General features: G+C 42.6%; 1 protein-coding gene across 1 annotated transcript; it reads left to right on the forward strand.

Annotated features, from left to right (window-relative positions):
- The first annotated feature begins 75 nt into the window (after positions 1–75).
- Positions 76–21,952, forward strand: tiam2a (TIAM Rac1 associated GEF 2a). Its single transcript, XM_068721892.1, has 20 exons — positions 76–184; positions 1,105–1,188; positions 13,007–13,051; positions 13,385–13,546; positions 13,948–14,104; positions 14,229–14,356; positions 14,455–14,631; positions 14,720–14,799; positions 14,900–15,011; positions 15,468–15,599; positions 15,723–15,832; positions 16,008–16,201; positions 16,315–16,415; positions 16,710–16,823; positions 17,090–17,246; positions 17,448–17,578; positions 17,734–17,875; positions 17,965–18,012; positions 18,138–18,344; positions 18,475–21,952. Exons 1-20 carry the CDS (start codon positions 155–157, stop codon positions 20,475–20,477), a joined length of 4,314 nt encoding a protein of 1,437 aa, XP_068577993.1. The 5' UTR covers positions 76–154; the 3' UTR covers positions 20,478–21,952.
- Positions 21,953–22,488: the final 536 nt, after the last annotated feature.

A 22,488-nucleotide genomic window follows, 5' to 3' on the forward strand; every position in this document is an offset into this window, starting at 1 on the left:
GACGCTAGGAGTCGTCGCTCTGTGCATATTTCTTGTTGAGGTTATGCGCCATATTGGCAGTCTCCTCCATCTCACCAAGCGTCGAGCATGCATGTCTCTAACCGGTTATTGAGGAGATATCTGTAAATATTTACAGTCACCTGCGAGCGACACCATGGAGGCCGTCAAAGCCTTTAACAATGAGGTTTGTTTGAAACCAATTGCACAATTCGGAACACATTGAGAGTAGTAAAATGTTGTCTTATTCACATTTGCGGTAGCTGGTATGCTAACGTATAGCATATAGCAGCAGGAAAAGGAGAGGTGTAGCCTCACACAAGGCCGCTGTTTGTGCACAACAATACAGCGATAACGTGACGTTATTCAGCGGGTAATTAACGCTGACCGCACTGACTATAGCTGGGAGGATAATATGTGTATCAACGCACGTCGTGCTCGGTTGCCAGTATATGAGCAGATATTTTCCACAGACTGTTTCGTTTTCTACTAGCTACAAGTTAGCAAAAACCCGCCTCAGTTGCGAGATAACTTGGTGAGCTAACTAGCGTTGACTCAACGCTACATGGACGTGAGGGGAAAAAAAACACCTCTCACTCGCTGCCAGGCTATTATTGCCATGTACGTCTGACCGAATGAGTGTTGCGTCGCAGTTGCACTTAAAATAACGTCAGACGACCGGGTAGCCTGGTTAAGTTAACCGCGAGTACTAATGGACATGTAGCGCTTGCTAGCTCGCGTTATGGTCACCATTAACTTTAGCCATCAAGAGGGCTCAAAGCTAGTATTGTTAGCGCACATATTTGTCTGCATTGGCACTGAAGGCTGCCTGTGCTTTGGCTCAACGTTAGTCAGTCCACATGCTCACCTCAACATCCACTCATAGTTATTTACAATTAAAGCGAATTGGATTCCTCAATTACGTCGCGAATGGTCATTTTAATAGTACCAAAACAAATGCATCGGCTCATTATGAAACATCCAAAATGAAGGTGTTTTGATTTTAGACAGATGCTTATAATATAGCCTTGAATGATCATTGACGTTGTGTCTTGCTAGTAACATGTTATGACAATAATGTGTGTTTTCTGTTGTCATTTTTTCCAGCTGTACTCATTGAATGAGTACAAGCCTCCCATCTCCAAGGCCAAGATGACCCAGATCACCAAGTCTGGAATCAAAGCTATAAAAGTAAGTATGTAGTGATGAAGGATGAGGCAGGTAATGGGGAATAAAGAAATGCTCATGAAAGAGAAATGCTCTCAAACTCTCTAATATCTTTGCTTAACCAACCAGCTTGCATGGTTTTATTTTTGTTTTTTAATATTTAAACTTAGGTAAAATTACTCTCAGGGGAAAGAGCAGCTCCACAACTGATCTCGAATATGAAGCGAGTTATTAAAGGTGTTTCTGTTGTTAAAGCGATAAATATGACGACTGTAAGCAATAAAAAGGAACAGACATAGAACCTCTGTTTTAACCACAAACTACAGGATAGTATTTTACTTGATTAATAGGACACTGCCTTTCAAATGACATCTAAATACTACTTTATTAAATGATGGACAAGTTGTGGTTGATGAATTACAAAAGACTAAACTCAAGTGAACCTGGAAACAAAGAAGAAAATGCAAATGTGGACTCTAAAGGACCGATTTCAATTATACAACAACATTAAATTATTATGCCCTCATTGTACTTTTACAAGCTCCTTATGTCGGTGATTTGAGCCATAACAACGCAACTCATCCACACAGTCTAGTGCATTGTTTATTACATCTTTATAACCCTGGGAATACCTCTGCACAATATTTTTCGATAGCAAACATTTAAATGAAGCATTCTTGTAAAACACTGAAAGGTTCGTATAGGTATTTTAACTCCTGATGGCTATAATCTTTCATAAATACCGTTGAATATTGCGTCTATGTTTTCTGTATAGCCTTGAGACTGAAGCTCATATCACGCCAGCATGTAGTCGGTAAGCTCAAAACTAGGGCAGGCGGTGAGAAAGCATTGTGGTTAGTGGAATGAATTAAGATGAGAGGGTTAACTAGTGGGCCCAGACATGTTGGCATGATGCATAAGGGTCCATGTTTTTGCTAATTTCCATATGGGACGCCCGTACTATGCCGGACCATAAGCAGAGTAATTTTCCATACAACCGGAATAACAATAAATGTTTACATCGGATGATATGCGCTGGAGGTATTAAGCAGAGGGCTGCAGCAGGTTTGAGATCCTACGGGACGCCATGCTAACTACAGAAGACATGGTTTGGGATCACAAAGTGGCTTATGTATGGGGCTTAGCAGTTTTGTGATTGCATTTTTTTAGTAAATGAAAATCAGACGGCTAGACCACTCTTTGCATAACACAGTGTTCTGTTCTGTGTAGACATTGGTTTCCAATTCTCTTAGTATAGGATCAAAATCAACTTGAATGTACATAGCCTTTCAGATTGTGTTTCTAAACACACCTAACAACACGCAAGGTTCTTTGTTGATTAAGGCTCAGATGTCTCTGAAATGTCTGCTGGTCTTTCATATTCACATGCTGTTTGGAGGATCTAAAATTAGGCATTCAGGAGTCTGCTGATGCACAAAAAAACCCATTTATAAGCTATGCTTGTTAAAATTAAAACCGTAGAAAAATATGCAATAACAAACAAATTTATGATGACAAAAAACTATTTCAAATTGCATTAAATTATGTAAAGAAAATAACCTAAATCCCCAAAACATTGTATTTTTATTTTATACTAAAGAAAATGAAATTAACATTTTGCACTATGAGTGCTACTGAGGGCTTAAACTAATATTCTATATTCTGATATATAATCAAATAGTAAAAAAAACAATAGCAGCTCTACCGTGGCTTTCTGCCATGACGGGACTCGCACAACATCACTTTCATTATTTGAAAATCAAATATAATGTTCGTCGAAGCTGAACAGAATAATTCATCATCGACTGTAATGATGTAGTCTTGGCCCTCACAGCCAGCGTTACCTTATGTCACGTAAACACAAGTTTGGGCCAATTCTGTCAGCCCCAGTATAAATTCTATTAGCTTGATGTGCAACACAAGGCCCCTTCCACAGCAGACGGGTTGACTTTTCACTGAGAGAGAAGCTCAGATGTCTCCGATAGCATAAATAGAATGGAGCCATCATTCAAGTGTTCCAAGTCAATTTATTATTTATGTGATATGTCAAGTTGCAGTGCTTCTTTCTCCCATTCTTAGCTTTTAAAAATATTGTAAGCTAAGAACGGTACGACTAGACGCCGTTAATGTGTTTTAACACGATGTCTGCGCAGCAGCAGCAGCTTCAGTCCTCTGCCACTGGTTACATTGAATAATAACACAAAATACCAGTCAGCAGTTTAGGATTCCAATATTTGTAGATTGCGATATTTTGATTGACTCACCTTTTTGTTCGTTGTAGTTAACGCAGCAATGTGAGACACAAACACACGGAGTCAGTAACGAAACACACCACAGTGTGTGAGCCGTAACCCCATCATTTGTAGGCACATAGTTATTTATTTATTACACAATATTGTGTCTTAAGCAACATATCTAAGGGGGGGGGGTGTTAAAAGGATAGTCAGATTTATTGTAATAGGCCCACATCATAAGAGCTTCTCCACAGATTGTAAATCCCTCTGAGGCAGATTTGTGATTTTGGGCTATACGAAATAAATTGAATTGAATTAATTAAGAATTATATTGCACTCGCCAGCAATAAAAAATATCTTTGGGAAATCTTTCCCCTTTTTATTTACTTTTAAATACATGGTTTTTAAAACATTAAGATTAAATTTTCCCTTAGAATCAGGATTTGTCTATATTTCTCTCTTTTTTTTTTTAAACCCCTCTCTGTAATTTGTCTTCTATGCTTACACTACATTACACTAATGGCTGGTTTCCTGCAACCTGGGCCTATTAAATCACCAAACACTGACCAAGTACCTATGACCATCTGTGGTAATAGAGGCTAAGAGTGAAGATATCTTACCAAATGTATAATATATATTTCTTGGTATTATTATTACTATAAATGTTATTATTACAACATGGTCTTGACAGCACAGGTCTAGGACACCAGTCTTTAAAGACACCTCTTCTGCTGATGTGTTTGCTCATCCTGTTTGTACTCGTGTTTCTTGAGGATCTGCTGTGCTTTTGGTGTTGCTGTGCCTCATGTTGCCTGAGAATAACTCCCGTTTCCCCTTCCCTCAGCAGCTCTCCCAGCTCCCCCAAAGCACTGAAAGTGAAGCAGGAGGATGGGGTGGAGAGAGTTACAAAGAGATAAGAGAGTCCCATACCAGCTTAGGTAGGAGTATGGGTTGTTTCACAAGGAAGATGAAAGAAGACTTAAAAAAAAAAAAAAAAAAATCATTTAAAAGTTAATTTGCTCCCACACACCCAGAGAAGCCCTCTGGTTATCATGCGCTGGTCAGTGTTGGCTTTGTGCTCTTGATTTTCTTTGATGTTGAAGGTGCAATCTTGTTCATTTTCCTCTTTTGTATTGCCTGACGACAATGTTTGTGTCGCGGTCTAATTGATGCGCCTTTCTTTTCTTGGTTGTCGACTCAAAACACGGTCCTGAGTTGCTTCATGCTGGATATTCATTGATGGTGCTTGATCCATCATTAGTGGATGGATTTTGGATCTTTGAAGTGCTGCTTTAACACGAAACACAAGAGTTTTCGGCAGTTCGGCATTCATCCTCAAGATCACATCTACACCTTATTCATTTCACGTGGTGTCGGCCGTGCAGAATCTTTTGATCAGTCGGTAGTCGTTCAAGACTAAGCCAGTGTTGGTATCTATCGCATTACTGTGACGGCGTTTATTAACATGGTAAATTCATTCCCTGAGGGTTGTCTGTGTCACGGTGCATAAAGCCTGAGTGTTTGTTTGGACAGAGTAGCAGTGATTCATGTCTACTGCACACACACACACACTGTGTGGCTGTGTGTGTGTGTGTGTGTGTGTGTGTGTGTGTGTGTGTGTGTGTGTGTGTGTGTGTGTGTGTGTGTGTGTTTCACATTGGCACATATGTTGAGAAAGAACCGTGTCAAATCTACTGATCCGCTTTTGGTGTTTTTACGACACAGTTTCAAATGCTGATTTTATCAACAAACAAATGTATTATTTTGTGAATTAATTCAAATGTAATCCAAGTAGCCTAATCCTAAATGATATTGAAGAACTGGTTCACACTCTCTCACCTGAGTGACAGGCTAACAGATGCCTTTAGATTTTCTTTCCTTTTATCCAACCATTTTTTCCATTTCTGCTGTTATCTTATATCCAAAATGCTTTCACACATTCTTGAAAGGTTTAGTCATTATTCTTCCCAGCAGGCCTCGCCAGTTCCCTTCATTGTGCGTTAGTGAGGAGAGCAATAGTCTAGTTTACAGATGAGGCAACGGTAGACGAGAGTGATCTTCCAAATGCATTCCGCCTCTTGGAGTGCAATAAACGGCCCGCTGCATTTACACACTGTACATTGTGACTGAGGACATTTCACTACAGTTAGAATATTAGTATGTTTTTTTCCTGGGATCAGTAGTCTGACTGTTGAATACAGAATTGACAGCCCAATAACACATCTGGATCCAGGTCAGAGGAGATAGTGATTAGTAGTCTGCACTCTACCGTCAGGATCAGCCGTGAGAATGGATTCTCTTCTGACAGAATCTTTAACTTTTACATCTTTATCATCCAACAACCTTTACGTTAGCGCTGTGACGTCAGTGCACAGCTGCTGACACGGCTACAGTTAACTCTTTACTTGCTGTAACTACCGTACTCAAGTACTTGAGTACGGTACTTGAGTGAACTTGAGTACACTTTTGAGGTACTTGAGTATTTTCCATTTTATGTAACTTTATACTTTTACTCCACTACATCTCAGTGGGAAATATTGTACTTTTAACTTCACTACATTTATTTTATCAGTTACTATTTAGGCTACTTTGCAGATTCAGATTCTTAATACAAAATATAAACCGACTAATAAACTATGAGGTATTATTAATTAAGTGGTATGTAGCCTAATTATTAAGCATATAAAGTACTTAAAATGAACTCAACCATTACCAGTAAAATGTAATTGCTGAACATATTATTTCATCAATAATTATAATATAAGAATGATGTAGGTCTGCTGTAAGTATATTATTTGAAATGGGCCATTATATTATATATATATATTGAGTATACTTTTGGTACTTTAAGGATATTTTGATACTAAAACATTTCTTCTTTCACTTGAGTGACATTTTGAAAGCAGGACTTTTACTTGTGAGTGTTTTTACACTGTGCTCTACTAAAACATCCTAATCATCAACACATGGGTTGCCCCACTAATGAGAAGTGTAAAAACATAGTTTTGGTTCATAATGAATCTCTTGCGGGTGAAATAGTCCCGAGACCGACAGTCTAGAGAATTAATGGGAAACAATTCTCTACAACTTCACTTACAAATGTTTTGTCCATTTTGCACTAAAGTTCTTCATTTAATGAGAAAATACTCGCTACTTTTCATTTGTGTTTAATACACACAGGAGTATGCAAAAACAGGCTGCACCATGTGGTTATATCATATAGACTATTTATTTATTCAATAACCAGAAAACATGCTATATCATGATGTCAACATAGTAACTGGTCTGTATTGTTCTAGACGTGTTGGGCCATGTCTGTGTGCTGCTGGCTGTCGGACCTGAATTGTTTGCATCGTTCCCTCTTTTCTGCAGTCCTCAGTCCTGACGTCTTGTTTAAATTGAATGATTTATATTTGGGATTTATACTTGTTGCTTCCTGAGTAGTTTGTGCATTTGCCAAATGCCACAATTCTCTACCAATCAAGTGGAATTTCTATCATATTCAGTCACTTTTTATTTTTGGTTTGATACCTTTTGATAACAAGCATTCATCAAGTGTCAGCGTATGAGAGCTCATCTAGGATCAGTTGTCTTTGTTTCATTATTTATGTAGATTGTTAAAGGGACTCTCCTGCTCGATACTTGATGAATGGAGCACAATGTGTCCATCAAACTCCATCTTTATTAAATCTACAGTAAACGTTATCCCCACGTTAATGTACGATGAGGCTCGTAGTTCACCGGAGGAAACCCTGGGATGGCAGCTATTCATTATTTTGGTATTCCAGTATTCTGCCAAATTATTCCATCAATTTGACTGAGTAATGTAATATGATAAGAAATGCACATAAAGGCCTCTACTTGACATTACCATAGCAGCGTCAACTGTGTGCTCTGCTAATATACAGTGGAGTAATGTGTACCTGAGCAGAGATGCTCTCAATTTGACATTTTGATATTCAAAAGAGAAAATAAGACTCATCTTTAATCACTGACCTCGTCTCGTTCACCGTGCTTTGTTGGACTCTATACATTCTTTCCATTGATTGCCGCACATGATTTAGTCGTGGTGTATTATTAATCAGTGGTGGAACATAACTAAGTAAATGTACTGAAGTACTGCACTTGAGTACAATTTTGATGCTACTTTTCTACATTTACTTTGCTACATTTCATGGGAAAATATTGTACTTTTACTTTTCTTACATTTTCTTAATATACTTACATACTTTTACTTCAGTATTTTTTGGAATGCTGGACTTTAACTTAATAGTGAATCATATTACACTATTAGTATTAGATCATGTGTACTGTAGTAAAGTACAATTAGATGTGTAGTTGGTAGTTAGGCTGCCTGTCACGTGCACTCTGCTCGTGCACTCTGCTCGTGCACTCTTTGCGTGTCAGCAGAGTCTTCAACGAGCTGCTAGCTTAACAGCTGGGAGCACCAAACAATAGCCATGTTTGTTGTTTCATGAAGATGATTTGGGGGAGTGGCTTTGAAGGGAGGCCTAAAAGCCGACTTGGCGACTTTTGCTAGATTTAGCGACTTTTGGAGCTCGTGCTGCTCGCTACTTTCATTGGAAAAGAGTTAGAAATGCTGGGCTGAGTTTTTCAGTTTTTATATCTAACTCTAGTTTCTCAAGATTACCAATCTTTAAAGCCAGCACTGTAACCAACAAGAGCCTTTTGTATAGATAGACATCTTCTCACAGAAGACATGAAATAGTCTGACTGGTGGTGGAGTTGTTGAGACAACAAGAACGTAACTTGAGAATGAAGTCATGAAACATTGGAATGGATATAAACTGCACACCGTCACGCTGGCAGAACTTCAAACGTGTGTCTCTGTTATCAAAGCGGCCTGTGATGAGTCCTGAAACACGCTTACCGTTTCATGTCTTTGTTCCACTCGGCACAGGAGATGCAAAGTTTATTTTGTTACAAAGGATTTCCTGATTATTTTGTAGCAGTCCTTCTCCTATCGGGGCTTTTTGCCAATTTCTTTCAACCTAATGTCAGTTGTATAATCTCTAGCTGTTTAAACTGAAAGTAGTGCCTTGGGTTTAACATAAAATAAAGTAAAATCCCATCACAGTGTGGCCCAATCTTGAGAATAGAGAGAATCCCACCAGTGAAATGATGTAATCTGGCCTTCTGTTACCTGTGCTGTGTCTAGATCATGCTTTTTTTTCTCATCATAAGTCACTTAAATTTAACTAACCAAGAGTTTGTATTAGGTAGTCCATGTGTTCTTATGGTGAAGACTTTGCTGAATATGTTATTTTTCATAATGACTTGTTGAACATACTTTAAAATGAGTTAATATCACAACGTTTGTTTTAACCTTTGCTCAGGTTATCAGGGTCCACAATATGCTAGATTAGTCTACAGAGGGTTTAAAGTCATGGAATCTGACGGCTGGATTTTATTTTGAAAATTATTCTGGATGCATCTCAATTCTTGATTTCCATTCATTTACTCTACGGCCACGTTTACAATGACATTATTGGTATCTCATCAAACAATGTGATATATATTGATATCATGGAATGCAAATTCAGCTCGAGAAATTAGTCTTTTTCTGACCTAATTTACTATTTTTGGAACCTTAACTTTAAGTCTGCAGCGATCATCTTTATAAAGTCCTGAACTCCAACTTTGCACAGTGTTAAGAAATGATCAAAACTAAACTCATTATTTTCGAGATCTGCACAGAATAGTTTGACGCTTCATTCATAACGTTGACATTCAAATTCTTAATCAACTGTCAAATGCTGCCCAGCTTCTACATTTTTATTTTTTTTTTGCATGTCTATTAAAGTTCTGTTGTCTTCAAAGCCGGTATTTCTGAATATTAGAAGATAAAGGTTAGGCCACATTAATCAGTGTTTTTCTGCAGTGGCACACCAGTAGAATCATAAACACAGCTGCTAATATTCCACCCGATTCCTCGGCTCTTGTGTTTAGTCTCTCCGCTCACGCACTGAGTGGAGACAACGTCGTCGCTACCGGTTACAAACCGGCTCGGTAGTGAGTCGTCTCAAACTAGGCTGTTTGTAGAGTTATATTATATTAGAGTTATATAATGGTGGCTGTGTGCGAGTGTTGTACGGCTCAAAATATATCAACAAGAGATATGCACATAATTGCCAAAATTCATAAATTGTTGTTACCTCACGAAATATTCTCCTGAAATCCATATTTGATGCTGAAAAACTTCTCGCTTTCCTGCTTACTGCCAAACAAAGGGAGGCCCACGCTGCCAAGTTATGTTCATTCAATAAAGTTAATTGAATATTATCAGACTTCATTCAGATTGAGGATAAAAACACGACGACAGCCGAAGCTTCATTCGAAAACCTCAAAAGAAGCTTTGAATCTATTTCGAAATGTTTATTTCTTATTGATTTTTTGGGGGGGTTTTGTATGAAAATGCCCTCTTTCAATAATGTCCCTTTCATAATGGCATGTTGCCCGATATTTCATGTCTCATTTCAATTCATAATCTAGGCTTTTGGTGACAGTGGTGTCGTCCCCAGTGGGCTTTGAGTCTAGAATAATGCTGTTCTATCATCACAAGTATTGGTTCTGGTTAGCAGCTGTTTGCTTCATTCAGAGTCATCTCAGCAGTGTTTTAGTTCTACAGATGTTCTGTTAAAGAGCCACAACTCTTTAAAGTGAACAAAGAAGGACGGTCTTCCTCTGTTCTTCAGTCTTTACACACCATCTCCAGACAACACTGGGTCACTTTCAGACCCAAAATAATGTGATTTGCTTGTTTTAATGAACACATTTCAAATCCCCGTTTTCATCGCCACGCTCTGATGTTCAGCCTGTAAATATTGTCCGGTGTTGAATATGTTATAATTGGCTTACTTTGGACTCCTGATGTGTTTAATGGGTTCACTTTCTACTTATTTAAGGCTTATGTTGCTCTAGTTCTATCCTTGAGTTTGGTTCTTTAAAGCATCAGATCTGTTCAGTGACGTCATGTCAGGCTTTAACGAGGCTGCTGCTTATCAGAACGTTGACTGGTGCATCTGACGCTTTTTAATCCCAATATCATTCTGTCGCTGGTGTTCAGTCACTGCACGCCTTACACAGGACACACAGCTGGCTCTGAGTTTAATCGCATAGCGATTGAGAGGCTTTTATTGACTTTCATAATAAGCATGCTTTTTCTTCTCGAGCTCATCTGTTTTCCTCGAGTGAAATGAAAGCTTGTTATTTTTAAATTGCTTCAGCTACAGAGTGTTAATATGGACATTTATTTTAAGTATTAATTGGAGAAATGATGAACACGTTTCCATAAAGACCTTTTTGTTTTTGGGAAATCTATAACAGTTTGACGGTTGTAATGCGTTCGCAACAACATCTCATCACAGCACCGTCTCTTAATGAGAGCCGACTTTGATTGTGACAGCAGCACATCGCTCTGATCCTCTGCTTCTAGTTTCCCATCCTTTAGTCTGTGACTCTTTATCTAACTGAAATGATCAGATCCGTCAATATGGTCCCTGTGATGAAGAACCATGAACTCTGACCACTCAGTCTCCTGTCCTTTGACTCCATCTGCTGGCTGACTTTAGAACTTCAGCTTAGATGTTGTTTGATCTGTTCAAAATCAAGGCTGCACACTGTCAGCTTTCACTGCAATATGAAGAAGATAAACATGTGATACTTCAGTTTTTATTATTATTATGAACATATAAAGCTTCAGCAGAGATTTTTCTTACCCACCATTGAGGCTTCAGTTTGAGTATTTTTATACATCCAAATTTTTGAACCTGTGCTACACACTTCTGATCGTAGAAGGTCTAAGTCCTCCTGCCTTTTCATTTTTAACTCGACACCTGAAATAGAAGCTTCTTTTTATTTTCTTTATTTCCACGGACAGAATCCCTTTGTTCTGAAATATTTGCATGACCGTGTTGTGGAAAATGTAGTGACTCCGCTCCAATACATAATTGGAATGCCAGCTTTTAATTGTGAAATATTATTTACAAAGTAGCATGTTTCTTAACCTTTGAACGAGTGGATTTTATGATTACAGATATGTGATTTTAGCGTGATTTCAAAAGCAAAACTACCAAGGAATTCCTCTTCTTATTATGGTGTGTGTGTGTGTGTGTGTGTGTGTGTGTGTGTGTGTGTGTGTGTGTGTGTGTGTGTGTGTGTGTGTGTGTGTGTGTGTGTGTGTGTGAGAGTGTGTGTGTGTGAGAGATCTGAGAGCGTGCAAAGTGGCTTTTCTACAGTCCTGCCTCTGCCTGTTAGTCATCCATAGCATGAGATCAATTTGATAACACTATTAATGGTTCTAATCAGTTCTGTCTTCGTGACATCAGAAGCATTGAACTGTTTAAACTTCAGTTAGTCACTGGAAGTTGATTTCCCCTCTGTGGGTCCTGTTGATGCAGGATGGCAATCGCCAAAACTGTCCACTCAAAGAGTTTCCTGTGTGTGTGTGTGTGTGTGTAGCTTCCTGTTAATTTCCTGTTCACACTGATTATACAATGCATCATGTTTGGATTGGTGACCTGACAGCCATAGAGCTATGGGGATCACCTACTGATTAAGACCGGCTGTGATTGTCATCATTTACTTCTGTTCATAGTATGAATTTACATGTCCTGACATAGACTTAGGCTCTGCAGGCAACACTGTGTCACGCTGTGTCTTGTAGTAGCAGACGAGGCGCAGCAGTGTCATTTCAGAGTAGTAGTCACAAACGTCTCCAAATTCATATGAGCTACATAAAACTGAAATGCATGTTGTTTAAGATTTAAGCAGAGGTCCCCAGACTGCGAGGAAAGATGATTTTGCATAAAAAAAGAAACTCTATAATTGGCTTTTTTGTGTTTATTAACTTGAACCTGGTGCACCTTTTTCTTTCTCCTGTCCCACCTCACAACAACACTGTAGGCCATGAATATGAGAGGAAACCAGTCTGCCTTCAACTACAGCTTTGGTTGGGCTATAATGTGAGACTGAGCCAAACTGTGATGAACAATGAATGCAGCCAGTATGTGGAGAGCTACCAGCTGTCTCCTCACCTCCTGCTGCCAGACTACCTCTATGTTGTTACAGAGTATTTGATTAAAGAGGGCATCGACTGACAGCCTAATGAAAGTGATCACTTTGGTCAGACGTTCTGGTCTTTTTTAGATCTGTTTCATTACATTTTGTGAATTTTACCTTTCTTACTTGTTCACATAACCACATGTGGATGAGGATTATCTGTTAAATAACTGGCAGCAATGACCAGAACACGCCTCACTTAGACTACTTCTCTTATGTGACTGGCTGCTGGAACATTTGAGGAATGAACTCCTGTTTGTAGTTTTTTCTGTTCTGAATATTTGTCTGGAAGCTGCTCCTGCTGTCTATTCTGTACGTGTAGAAGAACATCTTCTATACTACTTCTTACCCATTACAAAAGTCATACTTGTTTCTTACTTGAACGGTTATTCTTTGCATCTTTCTGTCACACATCCACAAAATTGACAATTTACCTTCAACATTGATGTTCCATCTCTTCCAATATATTACAGCTCATTTTACGTCACCAAACTCAAAATGTTCCCTTTGCTCTGCTTCTCTTTCAGTTCTACAAGCATGTTGTCCAGAGTGTGGAGAAGTTCATTCTAAAGGTGAGCTCTACTTTAAACCAGGATCGTCAGTCAAGTGCAGTAAATACAAAACATTAAACTCAATTTTGGGAGTTAAAACACACTCGATGCACAAACCTTTTCAGGACATTTGGACATTTCATTAAGTGTGATGATTTGTTGAATTCATATATTCAGTGTGAGTGCACTGTTCATAGTCAATTTCTTATATTGCTTGTGATCTACTTGAAGTGTAGCGCTGTAAATAGGTAGACTGATCACTTAAGTAATGCATAGAAGGCCCCACACAGTACATTCATTGTTTCACCGTTATTAAAGCATCCTAACACCAGCTGTTCGTCTCTGTATCCTCAGTGCAAACCAGAATACAAGGTCCCCGGGCTGTACGTCGTCGACTCCATCGTCAGGCAGTCGCGGCACCAGTTTGGCACGGAGAAGGATGTTTTTGCCCCTCGCTTCAGCAAGAACATCATCGCAACGTTCCAGCAGCTCTACCGCTGCCCTTCAGATGATAAGGTCAGACCCTTTTTTTTTTTAAATAGGTTCTCTGTGTTCCTCTCTGGCCTCTGTGGCTTGTCCTGCTCCTGTGATAGTAGACCCCTTGATATATATTAAACCAGTGCTTTGAGCAATAGATGAGGGATTGGCAATGGCCTCACTCTATTTCATTGTTGCCACCAGGACCTTTCCCAGAGACTTGTGTTGGGAAAGAAATATCAGTTTTTTTTGTTATTTTCCTTCCTCTGTTCATGTGATGGACTGAGGCTGGGAGGCGGGGTTAAAGAAAACGCTACTGCGCTTGCTCTATAAATTACATTTTAACCTTTTGTTGCTGTTTTTGGCCTTGGACTTTCTGGCAGTCTTCTTTTTATTATATGTCAAAGCTGCGTTTTCCATCTTTTCTCTCTTGTTTGCAGAGTAAGATAGTGCGAGTCCTGAACCTGTGGCAAAAGAACGCAGTCTTCAAGAGCGACATCATCCAGCCTCTGTTGGACATGGCGGCGGGGATCCCTCCTCCCAGCATCACACCTGTCATGTCCAGCAGTGCTGCTCCTGTCAATAACGCTACACCTGGTCAGTCTGTCTAAAGGCCACACACACACACCATCACCATACACTGATGATGTGGTCAGACACAACTATGAAATGTGCTTCCTTCAGAGTTCATACTGCGACACCTCTGCTTCTGTGTGTCCAGGTACCCCGGCTACCCCTGCTACCCCAGCTAACATAGTCCAGGGTCTGCCGGATTGGGCCTCCCAGATTACCAACACAGACACTGTGGCTGCCGTTGCACAGATCCTACAGAGTCCGCAAGGACAGCAGGTCAGCGAGCATGCAAAAACCCACCATCCAGCCTACATATAGCCTCTGCAGTTTGTGTTAGAAATGTGTCAAATACTCCGTGTTGTCACCTGTTGTAGCTGCAGCAGCTGGTGCAGAGTCTACAGATGCAGCAGCAGAAGCCCCAGCCGTCCCTGCTGCAGGCCTTGGATGCTGGCCTGGTGGTGCAGTTGCAAGCTCTGACAGCTCAACTCACCGCCGCCGCCACTGCCAACAGCCTCAACCCCCTGGAGCAGAGGGTGTCCTCTTTTAATAAGGTAACGCCGCAGCCGGCAAGTCAAAGTTTCTTATCTCTTGCGTCAAACTGCTGCCTCTTAATGCGATTATGTTGTGTGTTCCTTGCAGAAGCTTCTGGGTCCTTTTGATTTTGGGAATGATTCTGAACGCGGTGAAGAGTCTAAAAAGGACTCTTCATCATCTCAGTTGTAAGTTTCAGTGTGTTTTATATTTCTCCCACCCTAACCCTAACTTAATAGTGATCCAAAGTGTTTTCGTTGATCTAATTGAGCTGTTGACCGCTTCCAGGCCAATGGTGTCAGAGCCCATCAACAGCTCCCTCTTCCATCAGCTGGCGGAGCAGCTACAACAGCAGAACCTGGAACAGTTTCAGAAGCAGCTTTTAGAGCACCAGCAGAAGGTACACACACACACACACACACACACACACACAGAGATCATTGTTTCCCAAACAAAGTTTTGTGGTGTACTGGCACTTTACAGGATTTAACAGATACATGTTTTTCTCACCTAAGTAGCACTATATTACTCTACCGGATAGTAAATACTCTGAAATGCTTCACAAAGAAATAATGTTCCAGGTGTGCAAATAGATGACATAAATATCTGCAGTGAGATCAACTCCTATAGCGTTGCCTGCACATTCAGTAGGCTTATACTTGAGCAGAAGGGCCGTCACTAATACAGCCACTGACATATATGCAGTAACTTCCCACAATACCTCAAGATTTGCAAGGGTTCTGCTTCTCAAAAATGAAATAGTTTTGATTATGGATAAATATGCCTAGACTTGCCTGTGTAGATGCCTTGTTAATAAATGACACGTAATGGGTATACTGCTCTTTATTCCTCCCAGGCAATGAGCATAGAAGGGCAGGACTCAATCTTTGGCCACGAAAACTCAGTTGCATCTGCTCAGAGCAGCAGCCAGCCGCAGCTTCCTGAGCCAGATAACAAGCTGGATGACACCATAGATAACCAACAGCAGGTATGCCGGGCCAGTGGGCCATTACCAAAACTTGGAAATCATATTTATTTATACCTTGGTATCTTAGAATATTTACAGCAGTTTTATATTACCTTGTATGTAATGACCGTGTCTGTTTTTTAGGACATGGATCTGGACGAGGGCCCAGATGGTATGGAGGAGGAGATCTTTGAGGCAGAGGAGAAGAAGATCGCAAGCACACGTTCCCGAACACGCTCACGGTCGCGCTCAAGGTCAGTTCCACTTATTTCTTTTTTTAAATGTGCTTGTAGTATCGCTGACTTGTCTGTTGAATAAGCTTTGATCTTTTAACCTCTTTATAAAAGTGCTGCCTGTTGCCCTGAAGGACAGATGGAACAGGCCTGTGGCGTGATGACATGAAATGTTTTGGGTGTTTTCTCTCTGTAGGTCTCCAAAGAGGAGACGGTCCAGGTCCCGCTCCGGCTCACGGAAACGTAAACACCGTAAGCGGTCCCGCTCCCGCTCCAGAGACCGCAAGAGGAAGTCATCGCGGTCTTACTCGAGTGAGAGACGCGCCCGGGAACGAGAGAAGGAGCGGCAGAAGAAAGGACTGCCTCCCATACGATCCAAGACTCTAAGTGGTAAGTGGCAGTTATTGAGAGACAGTTATTGCATCAGAAATATGTTCGTAGTTGTTTGCTGTCAGTAATTTTTCTGAGGAGTATAATTGTTTTCCCCTCTCACCTGTTCCTAGTGTGCAGCACGACTCTGTGGGTTGGCCAGGTGGACAAAAAGGCCACTCAGCAAGACCTCACCAACTTATTTGAAGAGTTTGGCCAGATTGAGTCAATCAATGTAAGTACACACCCCCCCCCAATTAAGTTACTATCCAGTTCTTTAACCTGAAAATCTTAAAATATCGTCATATGACCTTAAATTCGTCATTACCATATAGTTACATTAAACTGCTTGTCTGCAATATTTCTATGACAGCGCCTATATCTTTTTTTTATTTCTTTGTCATTCCTCAATGGTAGACATTTGCACACTCTCCTTTTTAAACATTTTTGTGTGTGTGTGTGTGTGTGTGTGTGTGTGTGTGTGTGTGTGTGTGTGTGTGTGTGTGTGTGTGTGTGTGTGTTCCTTCAGATGATCCCTCCCAGAGGCTGTGCCTACATCTGTATGGTCCACAGACAGGATGCGTACCGCGCCCGCCAGAAGCTCAGCACTGGCTCCTTCAAGATTGGCTCCAAAATCATCAAGGTAAACATTATCTTTTATAATTTAAATGATTGTATTCTCATTCTCCTTGCAATGTTTTTCTGATGTAGTTTTCCCATTAACCTCCTACGGGGAAACGTCAGAGACGGTTTATTTCTCCAGGCACATGGATCCTTATAAAAATGCTGCGTGTGTGTGTGTGTGTGTGTGTGTGTGTGTGTGTGTGTGTGTGTGTGTGTGTGTGTGTGTGTGTGTGTGTGTGTGTGTGTGTGTGTGTGTGTGTGTGTGTGTGTGTGTGTGTGATCCAGATTGCATGGGCTCTGAACAAGGGGGTAAAGCAGGAGTACAAGCAGTTTTGGGACGTCGACTTGGGCGTCACCTACATACCTTGGGAGAAGGTGAAGCTGGACGACCTGGACGACTTTGCCGAGGGAGGAATCATTGACCAGGAGACCGTTAATGATGGTGAACAGAAACTCATTAACTTATTCCAAATGCAGATATTAGTAGGACATGCAGGGATGTACACGCATGAAGAAAGCATGACAAAGATTGTTTGTAAAAAGAAAAAAAGAATGTTTGAGTCGCAACGTTTACAGCTAAACTCCCTAAATCCAAACAAAGAATTGGATGATGGTTGATAGCTTTGTTTGTTTGTTTCTGCAGAGTGGGAAGCAACCAAGAATGCTGAGCCAGCTAAGGAAGCTACAAGTCAGCCATTAATAGCTGAGCCTACAGCAGCGTCTAACACCCAGCCTGAGACCTACAACCAGCAGGTCACCATGATGCCTGTACAGGTACTGTCTCAATCTGCACACTACACCGTTTTCATCTTCTTGTTTGTAAAAAAAGAGCAGAACAGTCTTAACAGATTTGAACCCAGCTTTATGTCGAAAGTGCTTTATTTTTTTAACTCAATGCGAATAAATGATCAATGTTCTGTGTGATCCAGCTCCCAGTGGCCCAGGCTGTTCCCAGTGCAGTAGGTTTGGTGCCTCCTAGCTTCCCCGTCACCATGGGCATACCCCCACCAGGCTACGGGCCGCCGCCACCCTTCATACGGGCCGGCTTCAACGCCTCACAGCCCCCGCCAGGTAAATGAAGGTCACATGAAGAATCGCATGAATAATTAATCTGACCTACAGAAATTCATAAGCTCACACTGAAACGTTTTCTACGTTAGGTTTCATGCAGGCTGCACAGACGGCAGCTATGGTCTCAGCGGCCACTTGTGAGTTTTTATGACGCGCTGCCCTGAAAACTAAAACATGCATATAGTTTTGAAAATGTACAATCGAACGCTTTTTGGATTGATATTTTTTTGGCTTGGATTCAATTTGTGGTTTTCTCCTGTAGCGCTAGTGCAGCCTTCAGTGGCAACCAGCCAAGACGGCGTCAAGGAGTCACCATTCGGCGCTATGATCCCTCCGTCCAGCGCTATCCCTGGCGGCTTCATGGCCGGTGTGTTCAACCCAGTGGGAGTCCACACTCAGCAGGCCACCAATGAGAAAACATCACAGTCTGCAGATGGTATGGACGCTGCCGCAGAGCTTACACTGCAAGGTGAGGCAATGCCAACATGTTCCTGCATGAAAGAGATTTAGTTTTTAGAGTGTTTATATTTGGGTTTATGAAGGTTATTTCTGTTAAGCTGGTTCTAACATGTATTTCTTTCGCTGTGTTTTGTCCCCAGGCATGCAGAATGCAGTCCGGAGTGGGATGGGTCTCCTTGGAATGCACCCCACGGCGTCGCTCACCCACCAGCTGCATCAGGCTGGTCTGACTGGTCAGAGGATGCCTGGCCTGCTGCCTCTGGACGTGCGACCTAACCTCCTCCAACCCGGGGCTGCCGCCCGCTTCCCACTACTCCTGCAGCAGGGCCCCGTCCAACAGGCCGCTGGCCTCCTTGAGAGTTCCCTCCAGGCTCAAGCCCGTGCCAGGGCTCCCTTCTCTCAGTTGGACCCCTTCAACAGGGCTCCCAACCTGAACAATGAGAATGTGTCCAAGACAGAAGACGAGTCTTCCTCTGGAGCCGACGAGGGCAAAGACCAGGACTACCGCTTCCCTCCAATGGAAAAGCTGAGCACAGGCCTGCTGAGGACCCCTCCACCAGAGCAGAGGGAGCCTCTTGGAGGTGGCGGCGCAGCAGCAGCAGGAGGTGGAGGAGGCGGCAGGCCTCCCCTGCTCCAGACCCCAGGGACTCAGCCGGCCAGAACCAGCCTAGTGGGACGTCTGCAGGCTCTTGCAGGCTTCACTCCTGATAACCGCTGGAACCAGACCAGAGGGGACTTTGACGAACGAGATGGCATGCGAGGAGGCCTACAGGCCCCTGGTGGTCCAAAAGGCTTCCAGGAAGAGCGGCCCACACCGGGGCAGAACTTCCCCAACCGTTTTGAAAGCCGCCCTGGGACAGCAGGAGGAACAGCAGCAGCTGGAGTTTCAGGCAATGCTGGGGCTGTTGGGGGGCCACAGCCCTGGAACCGTAGTGGTGGTGGTGGTGGTGGTGCCGCCGCCGCACCTTTTGACAGCGAACTACATCAAGACCTAGACGAGCGAAGACGCCCGTGGGACAGGCAAAGAGACAGAGATGAAAGAGATTTTGACTTCAGGAGGGAGATGAACGGCAACCGCCACAGCAGAGAGAGAGAGCGAGATCGGGACCGAGAAAGAGATAGAGACCGGGAGCGAGGCAGAGACCGCCCCAGAGAGCATGAACGCGACCGAGACCGCGACAAAGAGAGAGACCGCGAGAGGGAGCGTGAACGCGGGGGCTGGACACCACTTCTCCCTCTGCCCACACCTCTGCTTCCGACTCCGACTCTTAATCCCAACCTGACCCTGAACCAAGGCAAGCTGCTGGCGCCACTCAAACTGAACCCCCAGATTCAGCCACGGTTCCAGTCCCCACTCTTGCCCCAAGCTCAGGGGAAACCGTCTCTCTTGGGTCCGAATCAGCCGCCGCCTCAAGTTCAGACTAAGTCTCCAACGCCATCCCAGAGCCAAGCAGCTGTGCCTGAGCACCAGTCAGAACCCCCAGCTCCATCTGAGACATGTAGGGCACAGTCACCACCCTTAGCCCAATCACCCGACCACTCATCTGACAAAGGGCAAAGCCCGTTGACTGAGGCTCCCAACCAGGCCGAGTCTTCGCCACAGCCTGAGACCCCTCCACAAATAGAATCGCCATCCCAGCCCAAGACTCAGTCCCCGGCCCAGTCCCTGTCCCCGTCCCAGTCCCCAGCACAGTCCCCGTCCCAGTCCCCGTCCAAAACCACTGCTTCTCCAGACACTGAGACCCCAAGCCAAGCCTCGCCGCTGGTTGAGGCCTCATCCCAAGACTCACCCATGGCCTTCACACACGCTGCCAGCCCCCCTGAAGAGACTCACTCTCTGGAGGAGCAGGAAAGCCCGAGGAAGGATGAGGATGAGTCACAAGAGAGAGCGTCCTCACCCCAACCCCAGTGGGTCAATGGAGCAGGGACGGACAATAACACTGTGGCTGAATCTACGCCCGAGACCTCTCCTGAGAGCTCTCCGGAGCCCACCGAAGAACCCTCTCCCAACTCTGTGCTCCCCGAAAGTGAACCGGAGCAGCTCGCCTCTCCTGAGGACGTAGACAATGAACAGAGTGAGCCCATGGAGGAAGCTGCGAGTCAGCCAGTGGTAGACACTGTCACAGACACTGAGGGGACATAATCATCACTCAGTAGGTAAAAGATCATTTTGTAAAGTTGTCTCTTCTTCTCTGTACTCATGTCAGCAAACCACCACACGGGACATGCCGAATACTGACTCACAATCAGTTATTGTCTTATAACCAATAACAAATGATTTTATCTCTCACAAATACCAGTGTACTTAAATAGAAAGCTTGTTAGCTGAATTATGGATAGACAATTTTGTTTGTGTTTTTATTTACTTTTTTTAAGTTTTAAGTTGTAATGCCACCCCCACCCGTTTTTAATTAATCTAAGCTTGGCGAATTTTACTCAATAGCCGACCAAAATGTTTCAATTGTACATGGGGGGGGGGGGGGAATGCGCTTTGACCTTCCTATGGAAGAGAGTAAAACATCCTGGCTGTTCGACAATGGATTGAATACAGATGCACACAGTACTTGAAAAAAAAAAAAAAAAAGGCAGTTTCTGGTCCAATTTCTGTCTCCTCTTCTTTTAAAATGCTGCTGCAAAGTTTTCAGTGAATGCTTTTGTGGTGTCCTGCTTTCTGTCTCTACGCAGAAATGAAATAGCCTGCATACAGTGAGACAACTACAGCTGCTTATAATTGGAAAAAATGAACATTTAAAAAAAAAAAAAAAAAAAAAAAAAAAAAATGAAATCATGACAATGTTGTATCCCCCAAAATAAATGTCTGTGATTTGTTTTCCAATTATGCAGTGAACACAAACACACAATTACATGCCAGGGGGGAAGAGACGGAGAAAAAGAACAGAGGGATATTCTCATGTCGGGTGCATTTTGTTTTAGTTTTAAATAAACATGCTTTGTCTGTTTTTAAAAAAAAAAAACACATGCTTTAGGACTGTTTTCTGACCCAGGACCAGTGGAAACCTAAGACTGCTTTACAGGCTTGTACACATTGTGTGCTGTCACTTCAGTCGAATTTGATGTTCTCGCAACTCAAGTTGCTGCTGTACCATCCATCCACAGAGCACTCTGTTGGATGCAACCGTGGGACTTGTAGTTCTTTAGTTTCTGATGACTTCAGCCTGTATGTTTCCCTAAGCTTTTTGCTGGGTGACTGTTGAGGATGGGATTGTGCCTTTTTTTGAATGGATTTAGTCGTTCATGACGCTACCCAAACACTACTGTGTGACGCACACCAGACGTGTGCGTACGACTCGGTTTTCAGACAGCTCTATGAACACAATGCTACCTGCACAGACTTTTGACTGGCCTACAGTTTGAATGGTCGCTTTGGCGCTTTGTACAGCACTCACCTAGAGGAGAACACGTCTATGTACTCCATCGTTCTGTGCATGCAGGCCTGTAGCCATGTTTTAACCTTCTTGTGTCTCCTTTTGTCATTTCATACTTGTAGTGCTTTTCTGTTGAGACGTACTACTAGAAATCCATAGTCTGCTGTTCTCTCAGACCAAAATGTCTACTACAGGAGTTGTGATGTTGAATAAAAGTTAAAGGTGCATCAGATTTTTTTTACCCCTGTTATTGTCATGAATCCTGACTCAGGCCGATAAGAGGACTTCTCGCGCACACACATCAACCCTGCAGCTCCGAACTGAGATAACGGAACCATGGTAGTCGTTTAAACCAATGAAAATGTAAAGCGGTGACGGGACATGCATATCTAGTATACCAGGTTGTGTATTGAGATTATGAAACACAAGCGGGCCGTGGTCCGGGTCCTGACCCCAGACGCTGTTGTATCTGGACCCTGGACCTACAGCCGATAGATAATATAGAATTAAAATATTTTGACGGGAGAGCTTCATTTTTAACCGGCGCAGCTTTTCCAGCCTTTACGGCACTCGATCAGCGGTCCAGGAAACCCACCGACCAATTACATGGGTTGTAAATCATATCACGTGATGCTACTCAATCCAATGTGTGTATTCCGATAAGCAAAGCGGTTTCACTGGAAAGACGTGGGAGAGAGACCGAATAGTTTGAAGTACGCGAGTCGCAGAAGTTATTTCTCATGGCGTGCTCCAAAAAGAGAAAAGTGG

This window comes from Cebidichthys violaceus, unplaced genomic scaffold, assembly GCF_023349555.1.
Source record: "Cebidichthys violaceus isolate CVI_PGR_0920_01 unplaced genomic scaffold, fCebVio1.0.p SCAF_28, whole genome shotgun sequence".
NCBI classification, from domain to species: domain Eukaryota; kingdom Metazoa; phylum Chordata; class Actinopteri; order Perciformes; family Stichaeidae; genus Cebidichthys; species Cebidichthys violaceus.